The following is a 15,786-nucleotide window of genomic DNA, read 5'->3' on the forward strand; positions in this document are numbered from 1 at the left end:
ATGCTTGGCTAATATTTTTTTTTTTTTTTAGTAGAGACGGGGTTTCACTGTGTTAGGATGGTCTGGATCTCCTGATCTCGTGATTCGCCCGCCTCAGCCTCCCAAAGTGCTGGGATTACAGGCATGAGCCACCTCACCCGGCCAGGAAGCTATTTCTTAAAGTACATTTTCTTCCTAAACTCCTGTGTCTCACAAAGTCTGAATTACAGTCATGGAGTTCCTTTTTTAAACACTAGTGGCCCCCTGAGGGCTCCAGTTCTCCAAGTCACTCCTGGCCTCCGCAACAGACACACAGGCCTCGGGAGGTTGCCTCACCTTGTTCACCTGGGACAGCGGGGTCCTCACGGCTCCCGCAGGCAGCCGGCCCCTGCTGCTGTCTTCAAACAGCCTCCCGGGGGACCGCTCTCTCCGCGTGCTGAGCATCCGGCCCGGGGACTTCTCCCGCTCCAGGGGGCGGCCAGGAGACTTGTCCCTGCGCAGCTCGGTCCGCCCCTCGCGGTAGCGGTGCGGTGTGCTTGGCTCTCGGGGGTGGCTGGGGCCTTCGGGCGGCGCCGGGCTGGAGGCCACGCGCTTGGTGATGTGCTCGTTGTACGTGGGCGGGCCTCGCTTGTTGGGGCTGCTGGCGACAAAAGAGGAACGTAGGGAGCTGGGAGGTCACAATCCCAGAGGGGCATTTTCCTTCTTCCCTGCGGAACCCCCCGCTTGACCCGGCCTCACCACTGATTATCAACAGATTAGACCTGGAGTTCTTTGGACTTTGCCTGCGTTTGATTTTTGGCAGCAAAGACAGGGAAGACAGCAAAGATGGCAACAAAAGACAACCCACCTTCCTCAGTGCAGGCTTTCATTTACTGAGCACATACTGTGCGCCAGGCCTGTGCTAAGCTCTTCACCTGCCATCTCTCATCATCTCATTAAATCATCACAGCAGCTCTTGAGCTAGGAACAAGCATGACCCTCACTGTACAAGGAAGAAAATGGGGACAGACAGGAGTTAGGTGACTCACCTGAGCTAATAAGTGGTAAAGCTGGGATTCCAATAAAGACCAGTTTGATAGGTCAGGCACAGTGGCACACACCTGTAATCCCAGCACTTTGGGAGGCCGAAGCAGGCGGATCACGAGGTCAGGAGTTCGAGACCAGCCTGGCCAACATGGTGAAACCCCATCTCTACTAAAAATACAAAAATTAGCCAGGCGTGGTGGCATGCGCCTGTAGTCCCAGCTATTCAGGAGGTTGAGGCAGGAGAATTACTTGAACCCAGGAGGCGGAGGTTGCAGTGAGTCGAGATCGAGCCACTGCATTCCAGCCTGGGTGACAAAGTGAGACTCCGTCTCAAAAAAAAAAAAAAAAAAAAAAAGACCAGTTTCATGTCATAAGCCCCATACTATATCCTACTGACCTAGTATTTCCCAGAGCCTAGAAGGCACAGAAGGAAGTCTTCATCTAGGAGGTCAGCCTGCTAAGACCCAGAAGTCAGGGGCCCACAAAGGCCCTCAGTGCAAGGGAGCAGTGTGGGGAAACCCTGTACTCATCACTGTTAACTGCCATGTCTGTCCCACTCCTGGGTCTGGTGTTTGGTCACCTCTCCCCCCAGGTGGCTTTCCAAGAGTCTCTCTGACACCTGATGCGAATGCAGATGCTCAGACGGTTGATGGTTCTCAGTCATGGCAATAAGATGACCGAGAGGTGTAGAGATCAGGCCTGACAGAGTCAGGAAACTGAGCAGGGCAGACAAAAACAGTAGAGCAGGCTCAGAAAACGTCCCAGGCCTCAAAGGTTGATAATTAGTAACCAAACAGCTGAAAACACTGGGGCCTTTTTGTACGACCCAACCCAACCCTCCACCCATTCCTGGCCTGGATATTTCAAATGAAGATTTTCCCTCTCTGAAGATGTAGTAAGACCCAGAAACACAGAGAGAACTGAAATGTGGCCTTCTGAGTCAATTCTTTCCCACCCTCAATCAGCTCAAAAAGTACTAGAGTCCCTGTTATCTCAGTATAATTCATGCTTGGAAAAAGGCCCTACTTAAAATGGGGAAAAAAAATTATAGTGAATATTACTTGAAAACATATTTTGTTTGATTGAGGCTTTATCTTGGAATATAAACTTATTTTATGCTAGATATTTTTTAGTATTTAAATTACAATGCAGCTGATTCCAAAAATGAACCCAGTATGAATCACAGAATGATTTGTTTTGTGCTAATTCTCTCAACAAAATTGTTGCTAACATGCTCTGACATCAACGTTGGACACGTTGGACTTTTGCAGTAAGATCCTAAAGAAGGCTCTTTGAAAATATTTGAAAAAGCCGGGCACAGTGATGCATGCCTGTAGTCCTAGCTATTAGGAAGGCTAAGGAAGGAGAATCACTTGAGCCCAGGAGTTCGAGACCAGCCCAGGCAATATGGCAAGACCCCACTTCTTGAAAACTAAAACTAAAAATTAGAAAAAAAAAAGTGTAGCGCATCATTTGGTTTCCCAAAGGACTATCTTAATCCTTGATATTTAAATCATTCTCATTGGAAGAGGCTATCATTTTATCAACTTGTTCATTTCTTTCTTCAATTATTGGTCTAACTGTATCAGAACCTCCTCTGTCAACGTCCATAATTGAGAAGAGACAGCAAAGACAGCATTTACTGTGGAAGAAGAGACTCTAGAACAGGCTTGAGGGCCAAATCCGGAAGATGCTTGTTTTTATAAATAAAGTTTTATTGGAATGAAGCCATGCCCATCTGGTTATGCATTGTCTTACAGCTGCTTCCACAAGACCGCAACAGGGCTAAGCAGCTGAGACAGAGACCATATGGCTCACAAAGCCGAAAATATTTACCATCTAGACCTGTGCAGAAAAAGTTTGCCAGTTCCTCCTCTACAGAGAGGTTGGTGTGCAGAGATAATTTCATAAGGGCTCAGTTCACAGTGAATAGTTTCATGCCATGCTCTTGCTTTCCCATGTAACTGTAATGTTTGGAGATTCAGACGGCAAATGCTCAGAAGACCAGAACCCCTGTCTGTGCAGCAATAAGACTTAAGATAATGCAGATTTCAACATCTTGAAATCAAAGTTTATATTCATCTCTAGCCATATGGCTTTGAAATCTGGAAGACAAATAAAAAAATAAATTCCGAGTAGGAGAACTACATTAAGCCTACTTGTAATGGAAAAGAAATGTAAGATGTGTCCACAGGAAACTATCATAAAACAAATGAGAGGGTGCTCACTGCCCAGGGGAAGAAGGATCGCTCAAGGGAAGGCCATTCAGGACGTCAGCTGAGATTAATGGGAGGGAGGAACACACCCATCATTTCAAGCCAAGTGGGCAGTCTTCCATCTCCTTATCCATTAATGACCCATAATCTACCACATCAATTTTATGGTCTTTTTGGCAAGGAGTTACGTTTCCTGCTCTGCTAAACAGACCAGGGCAACGAAGCCTGCAGTGAATCAGACCCAGAAAGCCAACCCTCAACTGCCCAAAGAAGTCTGTGACCAAAAGATCGTTCTATAAGCCAAGAGATAACCAACTACTGATTTTCCAGACATAATACAGGAAAGCGAACACTTTTCTGCCCCTTATTCACAGGAATTGGAACTGTTTTGATCACATAGTAAGCAATTCCTTTGAGAGACTCTATAGTCTCAAAAGCAAGGTGCCTAGCAAGGTGCCTGGCTACCTATCTAGTGAGGCAACAGAGGAAAAAAATCTAATTACAATACTTCAATGTGTTTCTGGCATGACTTGGGAATTACCTAAAGAAGATCTAGACATTTTCAGGGGAAGACTGTGGTGCACTAAGCAGTCACTCTTGAAGCAGGGCCAAGCTAAGAGTTAGGAGCATTTAATTATTGGCACTTCTGGTTTTTCAGCAAGTTCCCCAGGTTAAAACCACACTAACCAAACATTTCAGATTAATTAGCTCCTATACATCAACAAAAGAGAGACCATTCATTAGGACAGTCTTGCCTAAGATCTTGGTATTTTGTAATATTAGTTGTGGTTCTTCCATCAAATTATGGGCCCCTGGAATATAAGAACAATGCTTTCTACATCTCTGCATCCCCAGCCATAGACATTATGTCAGGCACATGGTATGGGGCCCACATAACCATTTATAAGGTAGACACACAGGGCTGGTAAACCAGTCCAGAAAATTATCTTAGGCCATTTATTCCCTGGGTTAAATAATCTGAGACCTTCTTTGCAGGCCAAGGTTTCAAACTTCCTACACCTCGAGCTGGATCTAGCTCCCAGCACTGTGTCAAGACGAGGCCAGTCCCACTTCCACATGCAGCTGGTGGGACTGCAAATGGGAGAAGCCTTCAGGGCAGAAAACTCCACACTGTCCATCAGATTTACAAACACACCTCAGCCGTCACCCATTCATTCCTTCTCTTGGAATTTATCCTACAGATAGACTCCTCAGCATGTAAAATGACATAAGGAGAAAGTCATTTATTGCAGCAACAGACTGGAGACAAACAGCCATTGATGAAGAAGCAGTTAAACGAATTAAGGTACAGCCCTGATAAGGAAGGTTGTGCAGGCATCTGGGGAGAAATGAACGAAGAACTACTTCTCACACTGACATGGAGCAATTACCAAGACACCATCAAGGTACAGAAGAGTATGCAGAATATGCTGCCACTTGTGTTAAAAAGGAGGGGTGGTCGTGTGCAGTGGCTCACGCCTGTAATCCCAGCACTTTGGGAGGCCAGGGCGGGCAAATTGCTCAAGCCCAGGAGTTCAAGACCAGCCTGGGCAACGTGGTAAAACCTTGTCTCTACAAAAAATACAAAAATTAGCCAGATGTGGCGGGCGCCTGTAGTCCCAGCTACTTGGCGGGAGGCTGAAGTCAGGGGCTCTCCTGAGCCCAGGAGGCGGAGGTTGCAGTGAGCCGAGATCACGCCACTGTACTCCAGCCCAGGCACAGAGTAAGACCCTAACAACAACAACAGAAAAAAACACAAGGAGGGGAAGGGCACTTCCAGAATACCAGAGTAAGGACTTCTGACAACCTGTTTCTCCATGAAAGCAACAAGATCACTGGCAATTGTCAAAATCAACTTTTCAGAGCTCTGGAAATTAACCCTAGCCCTTTAAGCGGCCACTCTCGAGGCAGGGTCAAACCAAAAGAGTCAGGAGCACATAGGTATTTGGCACCTGCTTTTCCAGCAGGGTCAAACCAAAAGAGTCAGGAGCACATAGGTATTTGGCACCTGCTTTTCCAGCAAGTTCCTGGGATCAAAACCACGCTGAACAAGCATGTTGCAAAAAAGGCCTGCAACAATTCAAAGAGTGTTTATGCAAGAAAAAGGAATCTCAGCAAGAACCGAATGTTTTGTGACATTTTAACTTGCCCTATACTCACTCCCCTCTCCCCAGATCTGCGGAAGAGTTGAAACCACATCCTTAGAACCACAGTAGCTGTGAAAACCAGCAGTCTAGTAGCCACTGGAGGGAGCAGATCAGGACTGAAGCTCCCCAAAAAGCCCCATCCCCAGAAAACTGTCGCTATCTGACCTGTCTAGCTACGCTCCCTGGAAAAGGCCCATTATCAGGGCAGTGGATCTGACTCTGTACATTTGGTTGTACAGCTGTCCCTTGGTGGCCTGGGGGACTGGTTCCAGGACTTCCTGTGGATACCAAAATCTGTGGATGCTCACGTCTCTTATATTCAATGGTGTAGGGCCAGACACAGTGCTTCAGGCCTATAAACCTAGCACTTTGGGAGGCCCAGGTGGGCAGATCACTTGAGCCTAGGAGTTTGAGACCAGCCTGGGCAACATGGTAAAACCCCATCTCTACAAAAAATACAAAAATTAGCCAAGTGTGGTGGTGCATGCCTGTAATCCCAGCTACTCAGCAGGCTGAGGTAGGAGGATCACCTGAGCCCTGGGAGGTCGAGGCTGCAGTGAGCTGTGATCGTACCAATGCATTCCAGCCTAGACGACAGAGACCCTGTCCCATAAAAAAAGTAGGGGGGGTGTATTTGCATATAACCTACACACATCCTGTTGTACACTTTAAATCATCTCTAGATTACTTATAACACCTAATACAATGTAAATGCTCTATAAATAGCTGTTATACTGTATTGTTTAGGGAATAATGACAATTTGTAAAAGCCTGAACACGTGCAGTACAAACAAAATTATTTTTTCAAATATTTTCAATCCATGGTGTGTTGAATCTACAGAGGCATAACCTATAGACAGAGAGGGCTGGCTGTATCAGCATAAAGGATCCCTAAATGGAAACACAAAAACTTCACAAAATTGGTTCCTTCCCAGGTGAGGACCTGGAGAGAGGGAGTGAGGAGAGTTAGGAGGCAAGAGAGATCCAGAAGAGAGGCTCTATACTGTATACCTTTTTAATCCTTTGAATTCTGTGCCCTGTGATTAGATTATCAATTCAAAAACAAGTAAAATTTAAAAAATAAAATTTAAAAAGAATGCCTTTTAAGAAGAGGCCTTTTCTGCAACATGCTTGTTCAATGTGGTTTTGATTCCAGGAACTTGCTGGAAAAGCAAAGGTGTCAAATAACCATGTGCTCCTGACTCTTTTGGTTTGACCCTGCCCGACAGTGGCTGCTCAAAGGGTTAGTTTCCAGAGCTCTGAAAAGTTGATTTTTATAACTGCCAGTGGTCCCGTTGTTTTTATGGAGAAACACATTGTCAGAGGTCCTTACTCTGGCATTCTGGGAGTGCCTTTTCCCTCCTTTTTTGGTTTTGAGATAGGGTCTCACTCTGTGCCCAGGCTGGAGTACAGTGGCGTGATCTCGGCTCACTTTAACCTCCACCTCCCGGGCTCAAGCAATCCCCGCCACCTCAGCCTCCAGAGTAGCTGGGATTACAGGCACACACCACACCTGGCTAATTTTTGTATTTTTAGTAGAGATGGGGTTTTACCACGTTGCCCAGGCTGGTCTTGAACTCCTGGGATCAAGTGATCTGCCCGCCCTGGCCTCCCAAAGTGCTGGGATTACAGGCGTGAGTCACTGCACCACCTCCCCTCCTTTTTAACACAAGTGGCAGCATATTCTGTATACTCTCCTGTACCTTGATGTGTCCTGGCGGTTGCTCCATGTCAGTGTGAGTTCTTCATTCATTTTTCCCCAGATGCCTGCACAACATTCCTTCCCAGGGCTGTACTTTAATTTATTTAACTGCTTCTTTATCAATGGCTGTTTGAGTCCAGTCCTGTTCAGGAGGTCTCGCATTCCAGGGAAGGCACCAGGCTGGCTGGAGTCCCTGACCTGCTCTCACGACCTCACACCTCTGGACCTCCAGGCATGGCTTGCCTTCCCTCCTGTCTGAGCATCTGTCACTGGTCCCCCTGCCCCCACCTCATATCTGATGGGAAATCCTCCCTCACCTCCACGTCCAGGCTTTAAATCACCCCACCAGAGCCTCATCCTTCCATGCCCTAATCTATGATTGCCCGCATCTCTCCCACTGAGCTGTGAGTGCCATCACGGAGGGGCTGTGTCTGTTTTATTCACCATTCTCCCTCCCCCACGAGCCCAACTAGCACCACAAAATACCTGCTAAAGCAATAAATGCCTAATTTGTGCTCCATTTTTCACCAAGCCAATGAAAATACCCATGAGAGAAAGATCAGACCTCTCCCCTCTGACTTTTACAAGGTGGTATTTTCGAATTCTCCTGATGCTTATAAAGGTCTGTGTCATTTCAGTGCCACAGATCGCAAATAAATGAGTGGTTTGAGCTTAAGGACAAAGTGAAGATTGGGAAACATTCTACTGGTTTAGTATCATTTCCTTCTGCCTTCAACATGCAGAAAAGCACGTTGCCCCCAGTACTGAGGAAGAGGAGAAGCTGGTTACCTGCGGGAGGTGGATGGGCCCCGGTGGTGTTCAGTGCCAGACTCCTTCACGAGGTTTCCCTTGCAGCAAATGACCCTTAATTTATCCTGGTATGAGGATGCCAAGTAAATCGCTCCCGAGGAAATGGCAGGGCCCAGGTAGCGTGGGTTCGGGATGTCCAGGTACGCTCGGGCAGGGGTCCTGCAGAGTCCCAGAGTTCCAGTTACCCTCATTGCAGGCTACCTCCATTGCTAGGCAGGTTAGGAAGGAACATGCAGCCAGCCCCAACACCTACCCCAACAGTTGAGGTTTTCCAAGCATGGTAGGATAATGCTTACCCTGCCGAGGAGCGTGCCTGGATCTCAATTACTTCGAGTGAGTTGAAGTGGGTCACAAACAGATAGGGTTCTCTGTAGGCTGTGTGATCACCATGCAGGCACAGTGTGGGCCAAAGAATGGTGAAAAGAGGGAAAATCAAAATCTGGCTGTAATGCATTCTTTGACCCAGCAATCCTGTGTAAAGCAATTCACCCCACAAATACCTATCTATGTGCCAGAATAGTCATGCATGTTCGAGGATATTCACTGCCATGTGGTTTGTTACAGCAGAAGATGTAAAACAACTCAAGTGTACAGTGTAGGGATTGGCTAAATAAATTATAATACATCTGGCCGGGCATGGTGGCTCATGCCTGTAATCCCAGCACTTTGGGAGTCCAAGGTGGTGGAGCACCTGAAGTCAGGAGTTCGAGACCAGCCTGGCCAACATGGTGAAACCCCATCTCTATCAAAAACACAAAAATTAGCCAGGTATGTTGGTGTATGCCTGTAATCCCAGCTACTCAGGAGGCTGAGGCAGGAGAATCACTTGAACCCAAGAGGCAGAGGTGGCAGTGAGCTGAGATGGCACCACTGCACTCCGGCCTAGGCAACAGAGGGAGACTCCGTCTCAAAAAAAAAAAATTATAATACATCTATGGAATTCTGCACAGCTATAAACATGCATGAAAAGGCTGTCTTCGTACAGATATGAAAGAATGCCCAAGGTACATTGCTCAGTGCAAAAAACAAGGTTCAGAATTATGTGGGAAGTATGCTACCCTACTGATTTTTTAAAAGGTGGAAAAAAGAATATATATATTTTATGTGCTAGTATTTGCATAAAGTACTGGAAGGACAAGAAACTCATATGAGCTTTTTTTTTCTTTGAAGGAACAGGGATGGAAAATTTGGGAGATGGACACACTGGGTGAGACTTTTCATTGTACCTTTTAAAACTGATTGTAAACATCAAAGAATTTGATTTTAAAAAAGACTGGGTTTGGGCTGAGTGCAGTGGCTCATGCCTGTAATCCCAGCACTTTGGGAGGCCAAGGCAGGTGGATCACCTGAGATCAGGAGTTCGAGACCAGCCTGGTCAACATGGTGAAACCCTGTCTCTACTAAAAATACAAAAAATTAGCTGGGTGTTGTGGCAGGTGCCTGCAATCCCAGCTCCTTGGGAGGCTGAGGCAGGAGAATCACTTGAACCCGGGAGGCAGAGGTTGCAGTGAGCTGAGATTGCGCCGTTGCACTCCAGCCTGGGCAACAAGAACGAAAATCCGACTCAAAAAAAAAAAAGACTGGGTTCAGTTTTAAAAAAAGACTGGGTTCACAGATATTTAGACATTGCTGGTCTTCTTAATACTCTATCTCTGTATGACAGTGTCACTGCAACTAGAGCAGACAGGACTGGAAATATTTTCTGCCTTAAAGGGAAAAAGCACTATTATTCCTTATGGCAAAACTTGGTATTAGACTTCTTAAGTCATGGGTTCTGGAATGCATGCCCTGGTGCAGTCCGCTGGCCTGGAATCTGGGCTGACTCTGCAGTCTGCTCTAACCAGTAGAGTGTGGTGGAAGTGAGCAGGCTTGCCAGCTTCTGCTTCTGTATTTTTGGAAGAAGCCAGCGTGGAAAGCAACAAGGCCTCCAGCCACCAGCCGCAGCTGAGCACCCACATTATGGCCAGCACTGTTTGTGGGCCATGTTTGTGACCCTGTCTTGGGCTTTCTAGTTGTCCCAGTGGCCCTGCTGATACCCCATGAAGCAGAACTGTCCAGTCAAGCTGCAGAGTCAGGGCTGATGATAAGCTGTTGTTTGAAGTCACTACGCTTTCAGATGGCTTAATATGCAGCAATAGAGAAACAAAATAGCCTCAAAGGATATTTGGGCCACGACGGCATTTCAGAACATTCACACAGATACATATGTACATATTTGTATGTATGTGTGTGTTTATCTTTGATCCAACAGCTCCACTTTTAGGAGCTTATAATCAGGGGGTGCTATCTGACAAGTGCAAAAAGAGTAGTACAAGGATGTTCATCACAGTGTTGTCTACACTTACAAACGAAACAGGCATGGCCTTACTGCTTTGCCTAATTAGAACTGGTTAAGTGAACAGGTGTTCAGCTATGCCATGGAACACTCTGCAGCCTTTGGAAATGACTGAAATAAATCCACAGGGAATTGGGCTCCTTTCTATCATGAGAGCCTAGCAAATATTTCCCAGGGCTGGGGCTGTGGGCTGGTGAATCTGGCGTAGGCAGCTCTTCATCGAGCCTCAGAATCTTTACATGAACAGTTCTCTGGGTGACTGTTACACATTGTGCTTGGTATCTAATGGAATTCACACGCACGGTGCTTAGACCAAAAAAAACAAAAAATTTCCACGTGCAATTGCGGTTGTTTTTTTTTTTTTTTTTTTGGTTTTTTGAGACGGAGTCTCACTCTGTGGCCAGGCTGGAGTGCAGTGGCACAATCTCGGCTCACTGCAACCTCCACCTCCTGGGTTCAAGCAATTCTCCTGCCTCAGCTTCCTGAGTAGCTGGGATTACAGGCACACGCCACCACGCCTGGCTAATTTTTGTATTTTTAGTAGAAATGGGGTTTCACCATGTTGGTCAGGCTGGTCTCAAACTCCTGACCTCATGATCCACCCACCTCGGCCTCCCAAAGTGTTGGGATTACAGGCATGAGCCACCGCACCCGGCAGCAATTCTTTTCCAGGACACCAGCTGCTAAAAGAGAAGCCCCCACACTGAGCCTCACATACCAAAGGCCAAAGGTAAGCGACTCCACTTGAGGTCGTCTGTGCGGCTACGTCTTCCGTAAGAATCCACGAACACTCCAAACTCTGCAAGGTGTCAAGAGCATGCGGGCATTAGCACAGCCAAGGGCAGGGGCATCAGTGACACACATGGTGATGGAAGAACGAGAAGCAGAGCCCAGGCACCCCTGACCAGATAGGACTGACTGTGAAAACCAGGGGCCCTCTGCTGAGCAGCTCTCAGCTTCATTAAAAATGAGGGACTTTTTAAATTTATTTTAATTTATTAAATTTTATTAAAGAAAGAGAACTCAAGTGAAAAGAAGGAAAGGAATAAGAGCAGGAGAGGGAAGAGAAAGAGACAGAGAGAGAGGGGAATGAAGCGATCAGGAGGAAGGAGGACAGACAGGGAAAGACGGAAAGACTCAGGAAAGAAGGGGAGGGGGAGGGGGAAGGGAAGGGAGGTGGAGGGGGAGGAGAGGACCCAAGAAAGAAAGAAAAGAAAGAAGTAAACAAAGAAAAAGACAAATGGAAGGATGGGAGGGGAGGGGAGGGGAGGGGGTATGAAATGAGGACAGAGGAAGAGAAAGGAAAGGGAGAGAAAGAAAGAGCAAGGGATGGACGAGGAAAAAACTGCCTGCTCTTTGGAGAGAATGTGATAGAGTTAGACCACGCTAGTATCTGGTGGTGGAGAGGAGACTCCCCAAGGGGACCTGGTGGTTCTGGAAGGACAGTCTCTGTACCCCCAGTCAAACCTATCCTACCCCAGAGCTCCACATACCCTCCTCCAACCCCTCATGGGTCCCTAGTGTCCATGAGGACCCAAAAGGGCAGCAGGCGCAGCCACGACTCACCGTGGAAACACAGCAAGTACTCCTCTCGCTGCCCTGCACTGTTCACCTGCACAATCGAGACAGGGAAGCTGTTGGAAGAGGCGGCAAACACAGCAGGTGCCAAGGAATGGTCATTCTTATCCAGGAATTCTGTAAAGGCAGGCAAGAAGCGGGCTTCAGGAATGAGTTCTGAGTCTCAGTGCGGCCTGAGCCATGGGTGGGTGGGAAAGAGAAGGCGGGCCCTACCCTCCAGCGTGTACTGCTTCATGTCGATTTCGTAGAATTTATTGGTTCCAATGAGGATACTGTAATTGGTGAAGTGGATACAGCTGCAAGGCTCTGAGGTCTCTATCTCCTGAGACATGAGAGTAGAAGAGAAGGATGTGAGAGGTAACACAGGGCAGCCAAGGTCCACAGCTGTTCTGCTTCTGCCTACAGCATCTAGCCAAGCCCTGGAGAACATTGTCACCAAGCTTGTTCACGTTGTCATAGAAAGTCATTCATCTTTTTTTTTTTTTTTTTTTGGAGACAAGGTCTTGCTCTGTCGCCTAGGTTAGAGTGCAGTGGTGCGATCATAGCTCACTGCAGCCTCAAACTCCTGGGCTCAAGCAATCCTCCCACCTCAGCCTCCCAAAGCATTAGAATTACAAGCGTGAGCCACTGCACACGCCCCATTCACCTTTCATGCCTCTCAGGATGATCCATTTGTTATCTCTTCCTATTGTTCCACCATTTGCAACCCAAAACCAAGAAAATAAGGTCAAACTGCAGCCAGAAAAAGGCAGGGTCAGAAACACCATTCCAGGCTGGGCACAGTGGCTCACACCTGTAATCCCAGCACTTTGGGAGGCTGAGGCGGGTGGATCACCTAAGGTCAGGAGTTTGAGACCAGTGTGGCCAACATGGTGAAACTCTGTCTCTACTAAAAATACAAAAAATTAGCCAGCTGTGGTGGTGCACGACTGTGATCCCAGCTACTCAGGAGGCCGAGGCAGGAGAATCACTCAAACCTGGGAGGCAGAGGATGCAGTGGGCTGAGATCGTGCCATTGCACTACAGCCTGGGTGACAAGAGCAAAACCCCGTTTCAAAAAAATAAAGAAAAAAAAAAAAAGAAAAGAAAGAAACAGCATTCCAATGAAGAGACAGAACTTGAACAATACAACATTCTTATCAGAAGGAAAAAAAAGATAGGAAAAATACACCAACTATTAACAGTGGTGGTCAGCAGCAATAGTTTGGGTTTCCTTCTTTTTGCTAGCTTCTAAGTTTCTAGTTCGAACCTATATTACCTATGCAGTCATCATCATGATCATCATTATTGTCATCTTAATTATCTGCTTCCTGATTATTTTTAGTTGTTTTTAGGCCAATCCTAATGTCATCAAAAAACTAGACATACCTATTCAAAACGTGTGGCCGGGAATCACGGCCACATGTAAAGTAGCAATGATTTCTCAGAATTTAGTGAGCATTATCATCATCACTGAGTATTTCTTGGTCACCTACTAAGTACGGGAAAACTTTGAGGAAGCATGATATAGTGAAATGGTAGAAAAACAAAATCAAATGTCAGTTTTGGTCTCAACTTTGTAACTGAGGATCTTCTGCCAGCTTCAGTTGTCTTCCCTGAAAATTGGGAATAACTATCCCTGCTTTTCCGAACTGTGGGGAAAGGTGCTTGTAAAACAGCCGTTCAGTCCCTGATAGGGTGGGCACTCAACAAACACACAAACTAAACTAACACCACCCTGCCCAGAACGGAACAGTTTCTCTAACAGGTAAAGACCCTTATATATTATTCACCCTTCATTTCCATTTTTTTTTTTTTTGAGATGGAGTCTTGCTCTGTTGCCCAGGCTGCAGTGCAATGGCACAATCTCAGTTCACTGCAACTTTCACCTCCCAGGTTCATGCAATTCTCCTGCCTCTGCCTCCCAAGTAGCTGGGATAACAAGCACCCGCCACCATGCCCAGCTAATTTTTGTATTTTGAGATGGAGTTTCACCATGTTGGCCAGGCTGGTCTCAAACTCCTAACCTGAAGTGATCCGCCCTCCTTGGCCTCCCAAAGTGCTAGGATTATAGGTGTGAGCCACCGTGCCCGGCCTCATATCATTTTTGAAACTAATCATGAAAGCACCAGAAATATATCAGGCTTAGAAGCAGTGGGACACTCGTAGGTAGGGACATCAGACAGCATTCTCCAGAAGCCAGGCAGATTTAAGGATCTAACACACGTCTCGTCCACACTGCAGTCATCATCACAACTCACTCTGCTCCGAGGAGAAGCAGCTCCCTAATTATATACCAAAATAGTGCTAGCACTGGTTAGTCCAGAAGGTTATATTAATAGAAACCTCTAGAATTTGAGAAAGATTCTGAAAGGTGCTACCTGGGACTGCTAGCGTCTTGGAAAGTGCCCCCTTTTTTTTCCCACTGTTTTTTCCTATCAGTCAACTTTCTGTTCTAACAAAAGGCTGAATTCACCACGCTCAATGCAGAGGCAGTTCGCAAATGGGAGGAGAAAAGCGAGGAGGGAAACCGCAGCTACTAGTGGCCCTGGAGGATCCTCCACAAAGGAAGGATCTCGCTCACGATAGAGGTCACCCCAGGCTGAAGGCCTGCAGGGTGGAAAGAACCCGGTACAGGCTGTGTCCCAAGACAGTGCACTTTCCACACTGGCTCGCTGAGAGAGCAGGACTGGCTTTCCCACGTTCAACCAAGGTAAGGCCCGGGACTTACTTTCCGAATGCAGTATTTGCTGAGGTTTTCGTTGTAGCGGAGAATGACGACTTTGCTGGGCATGGCTGCACAGATGCAGAGCCCATTCTCAATCTGAAAAGCAACCAAGAAAAGAAAAAGACTGTCACCAGTGTGATACCAGCTGTGGGGCAAAACTAGGAAAAGCTCTCAAGCTCGGTGCTATTGATGATTCAGACCAGATCATTCTGTGTGGTGGAGTGAGGGCTGTCCTGCGCATTGCAGGATATGAGCAGTATCCCTGGCCTTGATCCACTAGATGCCCGCAGCACTTCTATCTGTGACAATCAAAAACATATCGAGCCATTACCAAATGTCCCCTGGTAAGGCAGAATTACCCCTGGTCGAGAACCAAGGCTTTTACCTGGGATCCAGAGAAGGCCTCAGGGAAGCACCTGACACCACACACCTTTCCCACCCATGTGCCTTCTGCTGGAGACCGAATCTTTTGACAAACTTACTTTGTGGGGATGGGGAGGAGACAGAATGAGAGAGGGGAGAGGTGCTAAACGAATTTAGAGAAAATTTCTTTTTTTTGAGACGGAGTCTCACTCTGTCACCCAGGCTGGAGTGCAGTGGTGTGATCTCAGCTCACTGCAGCCTCCACCTCCCGGCTTCAAGCGATTCTGCCACCTCAGCCTGCTAAGTAGCTGGGACTATAGGCGCGCACCACCGTGCCTGGCTGATTTTTGTATTTTTAGTACAGATGGGGTTTCGCCATGTTGGCCAGGCTGGTCTCAAACTCCTGGTCTCAAATGATCCACCTGCCTCAGCCTCCCAAAGTGCTGGGATTACAAGTGTGAGCCACCACACCCTGCCCGAATTTAGAGAAAATTTCAATCCAAAGGGAAAAGTTCTTAGCTAAGAACTCATACATGTGCAGAGTTCTACATCAAAACTCTCTTTTTCTAGAACAGCTGAAACCCTTTTACTTCTCCTGCTACAACCAGAAGTTTCTCATTCACCAAATGAGGCTGACTGCTCAAATCAGTCCTGGCATGAAGGTCAGCAGCTGGTACAGTGGGTGAATGAAGTTGGGCCAGGATAAGGGAGGAATACACAGGAAAAGGGAAATTGTTAGCAATGTTCTATTTCTTGGAATGGGTGGTGAGTGTGTGGATGCTTATGACATTATTAGGCTTTATGGTTTACATATATGTTCCATACATTTTTTGAACAGTTCAGATATTAGAATGAAAATAATTTCTAACTTAAAAAACAAATTTTTATTAGCTGGGCATGGTGGCGCACACCTGTAATCCCAG

At 46.9% G+C, this 15,786-nt stretch overlaps 1 protein-coding gene across 1 annotated transcript in view; it reads right to left on the bottom strand.

Annotated features, from left to right (window-relative positions):
- CIT (citron rho-interacting serine/threonine kinase) overlaps positions 1-15,786 on the bottom strand; it is a 189,095-nt gene that overhangs the window by 2,079 nt on the left and 171,230 nt on the right. Inside the window, exons 40-46 of the mRNA XM_011928724.1 lie at positions 14,504-14,596; positions 12,007-12,115; positions 11,782-11,910; positions 10,934-11,014; positions 8,177-8,255; positions 7,860-8,039; positions 316-616 (exon numbers count right to left, since the gene is read on the bottom strand). Coding sequence (XP_011784114.1) covers positions 316-616; positions 7,860-8,039; positions 8,177-8,255; positions 10,934-11,014; positions 11,782-11,910; positions 12,007-12,115; positions 14,504-14,596 — 972 coding nt within the window. The remainder of the gene's footprint in view (positions 1-315; positions 617-7,859; positions 8,040-8,176; positions 8,256-10,933; positions 11,015-11,781; positions 11,911-12,006; positions 12,116-14,503; positions 14,597-15,786) is intronic.

The sequence above is a fragment of the Colobus angolensis genome, unplaced genomic scaffold (assembly GCF_000951035.1).
Source record: "Colobus angolensis palliatus isolate OR3802 unplaced genomic scaffold, Cang.pa_1.0 Scaffold79, whole genome shotgun sequence".
NCBI classification, from domain to species: Eukaryota; Metazoa; Chordata; class Mammalia; order Primates; family Cercopithecidae; genus Colobus; species Colobus angolensis.